Source organism: Brassica rapa, chromosome A09, assembly GCF_000309985.2.
Source record: "Brassica rapa cultivar Chiifu-401-42 chromosome A09, CAAS_Brap_v3.01, whole genome shotgun sequence".
NCBI classification, from domain to species: domain Eukaryota; kingdom Viridiplantae; phylum Streptophyta; class Magnoliopsida; order Brassicales; family Brassicaceae; genus Brassica; species Brassica rapa.
Genome location: NC_024803.2, coordinates 5,166,793 through 5,177,291, shown reverse-complemented (window position 1 = coordinate 5,177,291; position 10,499 = coordinate 5,166,793). Strand labels below are relative to the sequence as shown.

General features: G+C 35.4%; 3 protein-coding genes and 1 long non-coding RNA gene across 4 annotated transcripts; 1 reads left to right on the top strand and 3 right to left on the bottom strand.

The window, feature by feature from the left end:
- Positions 1-1,805: 1,805 nt before the first annotated feature.
- Positions 1,806-4,389, bottom strand: LOC103837755 (subtilisin-like protease SBT1.7). Its single transcript, XM_009114130.2, has one exon. It carries the CDS (start codon positions 4,222-4,224, stop codon positions 1,948-1,950), a length of 2,277 nt encoding a protein of 758 aa, XP_009112378.2. The 5' UTR covers positions 4,225-4,389; the 3' UTR covers positions 1,806-1,947.
- A 709-nt stretch (positions 4,390-5,098) lies between these two features.
- On the bottom strand, positions 5,099-6,858 carry LOC103837752 (protein CONSERVED IN THE GREEN LINEAGE AND DIATOMS 27, chloroplastic). Its single transcript, XM_009114128.3, has 7 exons — positions 6,487-6,858; positions 6,238-6,390; positions 6,059-6,136; positions 5,879-5,974; positions 5,744-5,779; positions 5,491-5,666; positions 5,099-5,414 (listed from the first exon to the last, which is right to left on the bottom strand). The coding sequence occupies exons 1-7, from the start codon at positions 6,745-6,747 to the stop codon at positions 5,252-5,254; spliced, it is 963 nt and encodes a 320-aa protein (XP_009112376.2). The 5' UTR covers positions 6,748-6,858; the 3' UTR covers positions 5,099-5,251.
- Positions 6,859-8,466: 1,608 nt separating this feature from the next.
- Positions 8,467-9,459, bottom strand: LOC103837754. The gene is made up of 2 exons (XM_009114129.3): positions 9,323-9,459; positions 8,467-9,218 (listed from the first exon to the last, which is right to left on the bottom strand). The coding sequence occupies exons 1-2, from the start codon at positions 9,401-9,403 to the stop codon at positions 8,784-8,786; spliced, it is 516 nt and encodes a 171-aa protein (XP_009112377.1). The 5' UTR covers positions 9,404-9,459; the 3' UTR covers positions 8,467-8,783.
- LOC103837753 lies at positions 9,003-10,098 on the top strand. The gene is made up of 2 exons (XR_626948.3): positions 9,003-9,092; positions 9,385-10,098. It is a non-coding gene; the product is annotated as an uncharacterized LOC103837753 (long non-coding RNA).
- Positions 10,099-10,499: the final 401 nt, after the last annotated feature.

Genomic DNA, 10,499 nt, shown 5'->3' with positions numbered 1-10,499 from the left:
AAGCAAACAATTTTTATACAACAAAAAGTCAACAATGTTAGTTATATTTAACTGTTGACTTTCGATGGAATAGAAATAATTTGACAATTAACACAAAATGAATTTATTTTTGTTTCAAATTATAAGTCGAGAACTTAAGTGACTTACTTATTATAGATTTTTCAGTTTGATTAAAATCGTTTATTTAAATATACATATATATGTTTTAAATAAGCTTAAATAATATTAAAACTAGGTTAAGATCCGCGCATTACACGGGATGAATATTATATATAAATCATTTTTAAGTATTATATATTTTTTTACATATTATAAAATAATATATACATATTGAATAATTAAAAATTTAGTAACTATTACGTATATAACTAAATTGGTACAAATACTTAAATAATTTTTTTTATCCAGACAAATATTTTTTTCTATTTTATATGTTATAAAATTAAGTTTAAATGATATTAACATAGATATATAGTACATTTTTAATATTTACATCCGTTAAAAAATATTTTATACTCATATTATTTTTGATCGTTTGTATTTTTCTTATAACAAAAATTTTAAATCAATGATAACAATAAAAAATTTATGGGATGTTTAATACTTTTAGTAATTTATAATTTTAAAAACATTCAATGCAAAGTTTAAAATCTAAATATTAAGTTGTCAATAATTGTTCAAAATGTTTATCAAAAAATTTCAAATAAAATTCGAAATTAAAATACTTATGTATTTTATATGGTATATAATTTATTTTTAAAAAATATTAATATGCATATATCTGATATTTATTAAATGAGACTTCTTACTTATGTAATTTCGTAATCATTTGTATCTTGTTATAACATAAATTTTAAACCATGGATCACAAAAATTTCAGTGTGAGATTTTTAACAACTTTAGTCATTTATATTCGTTTTTTAAAATTCAAAATATAACATATACGGCAAAATCTAAATTTTTATTATATAGTTAATGTGGTTATTTAATTTATTTTAAAATGAATTAAAAATGATAGAGAATAGACTGATTTTTATCAAATCTTTATTATTCAAAATCATTAATTATCATATATACTTTAGCCACATTAGGTAATTCCGTGATTTTTATTTAAGGAAACAATGAAAAACATTTATGATTAATTTATGGTTAGTTTAATAAAAAAACTTATTATATATTTATATGGACCAACATATTTTTCTAAGGATTTTTAGAATGATTGTGGTGATGACATGTGGCTACAAAAATATGTTGTAGTGTTTCTCTTTTAATATATAGGGGATATGAATTTTTATGTTTTCTTTTCTTCTGGATTTTTTTATCTGCAAATTTGTGTAATTTATGGAAAGAGGTGAGTTTACTATTAACAAAAGCCATACATTTTAACAGTTTGTTTGAAGATAAGTATTTCAATGGATCTCCTTATTACCTCATATTGATAAACTTCTTGTCGTTGGTTCTTCAAATAGAAACCTCGTGTTGGTTATCATTAGATCTTAATTAGAGTCTTTTCAACCTTATTAGATTCATATTTTTATACTTATCGTAATCACATTGTTATGATACACTGGAGGTAGTTGATTGCTGAGAGTTTCCTACGTAGAGTGGTTCACATTCATGCAACGTGAATCAAGATTGACCATTAATTTCAGCAAAAAAAAAGAGAAGATTGGCCATTAATTAATCATGAACTAGTATTGCATGCCTAGTATATTTCGTATCTCATAAACTAATTTAATAAATGTCAGTATAAATGTCCACAGCCTAGTAAATAGAAATAGTCATAACACACTAGCCAGCTAAAATAGTCTTAACCCTTTTTTATAGTTTTCATTAAATATTCAAGTCGCATGATAAATTACCAACAAAGCAGACTGCATGCCGTTTAACCGAAACAGAATTCTTATGAAAGTAGCATTACAATATCTGCTAGTCACAATCGACCACCTATGGCCAGCTAATCGCCACGGGACTGGCCACCACATGTTTCCCATCTGACCACTCAATGCTCCCAAAGCTGTTAGACCCAGACGGCTTAGACGAGTCAACGGTAAACGTTACCTCATAAGATTTCTTCTCGTTCACTTCTTTAAAATTCAAAATCGCCGGTTCAACCGAAATCTTGACTGCTGTTGTCTCCGACGTTACTTTAACCGAGTATGACCCAGCTCCTCCAACGTTTGTGACCGTGCGTGTGTACTTGTACGTGCTGGACCCGTCGACGTTAACGGCAAACGACGGATAGTTTAGATCAGCGACGGAGTACGTTTTGCTTGGGTCGCAAGTGTAGTTGCCTCTCGATATGATTCTGATCAGCGACGAATTATATTTCAATGCGCAGAGGAAACCTAAATAATCGGCCGTCGTTAGATCGTAGATGAGTCCTGGATTGACGGCCGTCGTTGGCGATACATGTCCTGCACCGTGCTCGAACGGCGTTGAAGGTATCCCCGTCGCGATGTCAATGATCGGGTTTCCGTCTTTGTATGTATTATAAGCGGTGGTCATGAGAGCCGATCGAATAGCCGCGGGGCTCCATTCGGGATATACAGACTTGAGAAGAGCCGCTAAACCGCTGACGTGAGGGCAAGACATGGACGTTCCTGAGATGATGTTGAATTCCACGCGGCGAGTATCCGAAGCTAGTCCGGACGGTCCCACAGCTCCGGTCCACGCGGCGAGGATATTGACTCCAGGAGCGATCAAGTCCGGTTTGAGAATGTTTGGCGTTATGGGATTAGGTCCTCGCGAGCTAAAAGCTGCAAGCACAGGAGACGGCTGGACGTTGACGACCGTTCCTTGGAACACAATCGAAGCAGTGGGATTCGGATCGGTAAAGGCGTAGTGGCGGATAATGTCACTGGCTTTCTCTCCCACAGTAGTCGCAGGTAACAGAAAAGCATTCGCCGTACGCTCTTCTCCCTCATAGGCCGTATTTGCAAGAATCATTCCCAGTCCACCCGCAGCTTTCACTACCTCCCCTTTCTCAACCCTAACATTCACTCCTTTCTCGCACATAACGATCTTCCCCTTTACCTTCTCGGGAATTAGTGTTCCGGGGAAACAAAAATTTCCATAAGTAGCATTGTTACTAGCATTCCCAGCGTAAACAAACGGCAACAATTTAGAGGAAAGGGCATCTCCTTTAAACAAGGAAACTCCAGTATAATATTTCCCGTTGCCGAGAGTCACGAGCGCGGGAAAATCACGATCTAATGTACCAGCACCAACAGTAGTAATCCATGGAGCTACATTCGATAAACTGAAAGGGTTGGGACCATCATTACCAGCAGAGCAGGAAACAAATATCCCTCTTTCCATGGCCGAGAATGCTCCAATGGCAATCTCGTTATTATAATCTCTCCTTCTTCTGCCTAGAGATATTGACAGAACATTGACATTATCTTCGATGGCTTTATCGATTCCAGCTAAAACATCTGAGCCGAAGCAAGTAGGTTTCCAACAAACTTTATAAACAGCCACTCTAGCGCGATAAGCCATCCCACGAGCCGTCCCGTTTGCAAAGCCCAAAAGGTTAGCTCCTTCTACGACGGATCCAGCCGCGGTTGAAGCTGTGTGTGTTCCATGACCGTCGTCGTCTCTAGGCGATCTCGACTCTTTAGATTCGTCCACTGGCCCATTAATTTTTTCGTAACCCGTAACGAAGAATCTAGCTCCGATTAGTTTGCGGTTACAGAGGGAAGCTGTGAAATTAGTCCCAGTCTCGCATTCGCCTTTCCATGTAGACGGAACAGGACCGTACCCTTCGTCGGAGAAGCTTTTGCTCTCTGGCCAAACACCGGTGTCGAGAACTCCGATGACGACGTCACTGGCTGCGCCTGTTTCAGGGAATAAGCCTGCGTTGTGTACTTCGAGGCCGAGGAACAGTGGAGTCCGAGTGGTGTGTAACTCGTACTGCTGCTCTGATTGAACCGAGATGACACCTGGTTGGACCATGAGTGAGTCGGCTTCTTCGGGAGTAAGCCGAGTGGCGAATCCATGAATTGCGTTGTTGTAAGTGTAGAGCATTTCAGCAGATTCTGACGCAGACTTGAGAGAGGACTCGTACCAGAGAGAGTGTTGGTCGAAGCTCGAGGGCATCTGAGATTTAGCCATGTGAACGATGTAAGTAGATTGTTGAGCTCCATCGGAGACGTGGAAGGAACTCAGATAGAGTAAAAAGATGAAGAAGGAAGCAGTGGAGGAGAGAAACGAAGAAGACATGTTTTGTAAGTTGTGTGGGAAATGTGAAGACGCGAGAGAGTTTATATAGAGTCGAGATAGAGAGTGAGGAGATTTTATTACTCTCTTGTGTTCACTGTTCTGCTTTGAGAGTGGTCACATTGTCTTTCTTTTTGAATTGTCTCCAAACTTTATTATTTGTTTTTTACGTAAATTTTAATCTTCGTAGACTTCTGTTCATCAAGACAAAAACTAAAGACTTATGCTCATACCAACGTATAATAATCCAGTTACACTAATTACTATACGTTGGTATTATCTCGAGACTATTATTGGTTTATAATCTTGAGATTCTATGTTTTGTTTAGTATTAACCTCATTAATTCTGATATTTACTGTGAGTCTGTGACTCGTTTGAGATTATAAAGATCGGTTTTAGGTTTAATAAAATCATCATGCCATGAGGGATTCAGAAAACCATTATGATGTTCAAAAAACATACACTAAGTGAATATAGCATTTTAATATATTACTCTAGAAGATTATTTGGTGGTGTACTTGTGTAAAATCCAATTTTCTTTTAAGTATATTTTGTTTGTTTGTTAGACTGGTTTCCACACACACATTTTGATTTTTCTCTATATTTATTCTTTTTTTTTGTAGATTTTAAGGTTTTCAAGACTTGTCTTCGCCTAAGACAAAACCTAAACACTTTTTGTTCACATAAGTCTACCTATGTTCAACATAAAAGGATCCAGACTAGCGGTGAGTGTCCATAGTACTTTTCGGGTCACCAAACGCTGGAGAAATCCAGATGTTAAATTTTACCTCAGTGGTCAGCGGGATTCAAATTTGGGTCGAATGGGGCCAAAGCTCTCGAACCCTCAAGACTGGCAGTGCGGTTCATTTTATTGGATGAGATAATGCCACGACCCACGAGTAGGTTTTGGCTCATCGATTGAATAATCATGTATTCGTGTAACAGTATTTAGTGATGATTTAGGCTTAAATAAGCCATTTTTAATCAAAACTGAGAAAATGATAGTGTCCTCATTCAATATTTTGACAACTATTTAACAAGATCTTCCCATTTGCAGTATTGACCACCGGCTAATGCACGGTAGTAACGGTCTCTGCAATAGACGGGTCTTCCATCAGCAGCCTCAGCCGCCGCTGCTGCCAAGTCATCATTGGTCACAACATCTATTGGCAACCGAAGCAATTGTTCTTTCCTGAATATGTATGTAATGAAATGAGGTGAGTTTGCTTGCAACACAAGCTAGAAAATCTAACAGTTTGTTTGAATACCTCATATTGAACCTGTTGTTGTTGATTCTTGAAATAGAAACCTCATCGTTGGATCCTAGAGTGGTTTTAAAGAAATCCTCGACTGGTGTTGCAAAGACGAATAGCACGAATGCTGAAACGAGTAAAGCTCCTGTTCCAACCAATGTTTGTTTCAGCATCTTGATTACTGGCTTCACCTGAAAGTCACAAGTGTAGGCTGAGTTTCTTTTCAGTATTGATTGAATAAGAAATATTGCCATATAACAATATTTACCTTGTAAGAACCTAACAACCTGTCCCGAGCCAATACCTAAGAAACACAAATGTAAAGTCACAGTACTTATCTAATCAGTTTCTTGGTTTTTTGTCTTGTCTAGATTAGCAAAGGAAAGGAATTTGAAATACAAACCTCAGGTGGCTTAACCCACATTTGGCCATCATACCATCCGCTCTCTTCGTATGGAATAACCGCAGAAAGTAATCTATCTCCAACATAGCTCCATCCCTAACAACAAATCAGTCAAAACTTCCTTGGAATCCATCAGAAATTATGTAAGCTGGGGAGAAGCAAGGGAAGTCTATTAAATACCAGGTAAATTCTCAAGACAATCAATGAAACCAGGAACAAGGTTCCTGTCCCTGCAGCTATAGCAAACCTCAAAGGTTCCTGCAACATTTTTCAAGGAAATTATATTCTAATATGTAAAAAGAGTGTATAAACACACATCTTCATATGGCAGAGAGAGGCTAAAAGGATTCGAAGCTCACTCTGGAAGGATTAAAGCTAGCAGCTGCGATGGGAACACCAAGAACAGTGAAAGTCACAAGCCAAAGACCACCAAGACGAAGAAAAAACTGGCTTGGAGCCAATTCTCCCCATGAATACAACATCCCTTCCTTCAAAGACGAATACTCATTCACCTAAGCACCCAACAACAAAAAAGGTATTATTATTAAAAACCTTTAAATCTTTAATTAGAAGGGGAAAAAAAAGACAAAAGTAAATATAATCGTTACAGGTCTCTGTTCTGAAGGAACTTGTATCTCAGAACTTGGATCCCAGCTTTGTCCAGAGAAACTCATGCTTCCACTTCCGTTACCTTCTTCCTTCATTGCTTTCACAGAAACTCTTAGAAACAGCTTCTTCTTATCAGCATCATCGCCAACTCCGCCATGTTTAAACATCGACGAAGAATCATAGTAAGTCCCGAGCTTTCTATTACAAACTCGGTGGGGTTTGTTGGGAAAGAAAGGGTAATTAGCGTTTAATCTGAGCATTGAGCTATCTGGATGGTTTGAGTTCCCTTGTGAGTAAAGAATAGCGTTGATTGAAGAAGATTTAAGGTAAGTGGCGCAGAGCACCTGAAAGACGTCAAGCACTGCAGAGCCAGAAAAAAAAAACTTATATAATAATCAAATATGTTTTTTTAATTCTGGTTTTTTCTGACATGTGGAGTGTCTATCCCGCCACGTGGCAGATGCTCCTTTGCACGCAGTTCTCGCGGGAACCTCACTCTGTTGCCACGAGCATCTCCTCTTATCTTGTTAATTATAGTTCGGCTTCCACTGGAAAGGCCCATTTCTATCTTTTTAAATAATATATAATTTCTGATTCAAACATACGTGTAATTAACTTTTTTAACATATTAGACGTGGAATTAAAAAGAAAACATGGCTCTTGTTTAAAACACTTGAAGAAAAGATAAAAACACTACAATTCATCATAGCCAGAAAGCTTTTCAGACAGATATCTCCGAGTTTCATTGACTTCTCATTTCTGCTTCCCTAACTTGCGCCAAGTAAGCGTGCCCCTGTTTCATCAAATGATCAAATCATATATCTGTTTACCTTAAAATTAAATGTGATTGAATAAAGATGATCATACCGGAGCACCTTGTCCCATGAAACCAATCGCCTATATGATTTAAACTTTAAAGATACAACCTGTTATAACCCCAACTAAAACCGTTTTCTGAACAAAGAACAAATAGTAAACCTCAGGTGAGACTAGGTGCTGATTATCTGTGTTGATGAATTTGGACCAAGGTTTCCTACTGTGTCTGTGTTTGTGTTCCATTGAACCAGAATGATTCAGCATACTATTGTCTTAGCTTTTAGCTCATTATTACAAGGAAACACACACAGAAAGCTCATAGGTCTATACAAAAATATTTGCATACCGTCCAACGAGTGCTTCAAGTTGTTGTTCAAGTTCTAACGGGTACTTGTTTAGATACGCAACTAAATCATATCTGTCCCAAGTACCTAGTAGTAAGAAGCCAAGAGAGATATTTTCATGACAACAACAGCAACAGCAACAAGAGATCTAATAACTAGTGAGTTTTACAAAAACCTAAAGACCGTAGACACTCCATCTCTTGAAAACATATAATATATAAAGTATAAACATATGAATATATTTTAATTTTTGTTGGACATCTAAGTTTTGCTTCAAGGGATCTTTTATTTTGTCTTCAACTTATAGACATTTGATTTCTTTTGTTTGTACATAAAGCTGGTAATGTCTTCTTGAATGAAAGTAATTTCATCTTCTTCTTTTTTTTTTGTAACAAGTAATTTCAGCTTGTTCAATTCATCAAAATATTACAATTACACCATTTACAGCCATATATGTACAGTTGAGATATGTAAGATAAACTTTACCTATGGAGCTTCTGAGGATATATCATACATAGTTAGATACCGAGAACTTGGGATTCTAAAGCTGACAATGATCTCACACAAGATTGTGGGTCATGTATATAATATAATTATTTCCTTTATTTTGGAAATTATAATATAATTATCCGAACTAAATCAGAGGAAGTAGGCGATGCTTGAAGTCTGAAGGGAACATGCCAGTACGAAGTGCATGTTCTTGTCCCACAACCACTTCATCATTGGCCCCTTTTGTATCTTCTTCTCTATTGTTCATTTATTACTAATTATAATAAAAATAATACAATTTCTTTTTCCATTTTGTGTGTATAATGTAAAGATCGAACCTTATGTAGATATATATATAACTATAATCTGAATATGACAATGTCTGGCAATGCACATTTCTGTTGAACTCAGAAATAATTAATATCTTCCTAACCAAAGTAAGACATTAGTTTCAAAAAAAAAGCAAAGTTAGACATACAAGAAACCTAGAAAATAACTACTAAAAAGAAGAAAATCCTTGTAAACCTTAAAAAGAGCACCTGATAAGAGGCGTGTTAAAAAAAAAAAAAACCCTACTAAATTGGAAAAAGAAAAAAAAATGCAAATCTATTTCAGAATATACTAGTTAATATGAATATTATATACTATTAAATAATATTCAAGGTCAATGCTCGAAGCCATGGCTGCTTCTGATTCTGATGTTTCATCAACTTCTCTTGGATTACTTGTTCTTCAAGATTGTTGTGATTATTATTGCTTGACCCTGTCGAAGACGACCAGAAACTCCAGCCATCGGAATTTAAATTTTCGTCAATCATCTCCGGCAAAGAGTTCTTATTCTTCTTGTTCATTCTCATCAACTCACCACTGTAGCATGAAGGTCCAAGCGTTAGCTCGATCTCACTCTCGTCCATAATATCTGTATTATTACCACCGGAATCTCTTCTCGCCAACCGGTCAGTCTCATGGTCAACTGTTCTGTTGAAAGTCTCTAGTCCTGAGCTTACATTATTTCCCTTGTTGATCTGCATGTTTTCCATCAAGATCTTCTGGACTTGATATAGCCTATGAAGTTCATTTACCTGAAAATGCATTTGAAACATATATTTATTTTCATTTTCATATATATGATGACGTAGGCTGAAATAGATTAGAATCTACTAATGATGATCAGTAATTATATTACCTGTTGCTTGAAAGTTTCTTCATGTTTGAGCATAGCCATTTTCATGTATTGCTTTTCGTAAGGATTAAGAAGCTTCTCCATGTTCCAAGGAATGTCAAGATCTCAAGAAGATTAACGAACTTGGAACTTCGCTTTGTAATAACCTGTGACAAAAAAAGAATATATATACTGACTTTTGTCAGCTAGTACTTGATTTAGATTCTGCAATTTTTAGCCACTTATGTTATAGATCTGAGCACACATGCACAAAAATATCTTCATGTATCTAGAAAATCTCACACATATTTATCGTACTTTCAAAAATCAATTTGGTGGTTCATGTTCTCTCTTACACGCATGTTAATCTTGTCTTTTCATTAATATGATTCGCTTACATTCTTATGGACTTTTCTGGTTTTTACAGTAAGAATTGATGTCAAGTTTGGTGCGATTAATAATAGAGGTGTTCAATCGAAGTGAATTTAACTATTGATTTATATACAACAAACTGATGAAGAAATGAAAACAAATATTATCAAACTAATAAAAGATAATTAGAAGGATTATTATTACTAACCTGAACCAATTATAGCTTTAGAAGCTGATTCTATGATGAAGAACATTAGAAGGCGTCTGTTTATGAAGAGAATAATGAGCTTGAGATCAAGCAGAAGAGATTTGAATTGGTGACTCACATTCTTCGTAGTTGTATATACTGGTTTTTAAAGAATGTGCTCTAATTTAATGATTATAAAAAGGGTTTAAGTAATCATTTGTTTTTGAAAGCGTTGATTAATCTTTTTCTCCCATATCACAAAAATTAAAGTGATTGTTTACATATTTATATATGTATGTCTACATAATTGTAGACATACATGCTTGACAGATGAGACAATATTAGATTCAATTTCAGATCCATCACATATCCACATTATCAAAATTCATCCATAAAGTTTAGAATAACAATAATATTCATGACTTAAGGTTTATATATGTCTATATATGAATCATGTTTTTTTTTTATTGTTGGTCCGAAATTATATACTATGTAACCATCTTGATATATATCATGAATAGCTAATAATCGGAACTTGGTAGAGTTTCTTTTTGTTTTGTAAAATCCTTGCAAGTGTGTTTGTATTCATTGTCAAATAAATGTGAATTAAATAAGTGGTGAATTTAGTGGTTGTTGGAGACT

Coding starts and splice junctions, on each gene's coding strand:
- LOC103837755 (XM_009114130.2), bottom strand. CDS start 4,224: ATGTCTTCTTCGTTTCTCTCCTCCACTGCTTCCTTCTTCATCTTTTTA.
- LOC103837752 (XM_009114128.3), bottom strand. CDS start 6,747: ATGCTCAGATTAAACGCTAATTACCCTTTCTTTCCCAACAAACCCCAC. Junction 6,391..6,486: donor TTCCTTCAGAACAGAGACCT/GTAACGATTATA, acceptor TTGGGTGCTTAG/GTGAATGAGTATTCGTCTTT. Junction 5,975..6,058: donor TTGTCTTGAGAATTTACCTG/GTATTTAATAGA, acceptor ATTTGTTGTTAG/GGATGGAGCTATGTTGGAGA.
- LOC103837754 (XM_009114129.3), bottom strand. CDS start 9,403: ATGGAGAAGCTTCTTAATCCTTACGAAAAGCAATACATGAAAATGGCT. Junction 9,219..9,322: donor AAGAAACTTTCAAGCAACAG/GTAATATAATTA, acceptor ATGCATTTTCAG/GTAAATGAACTTCATAGGCT.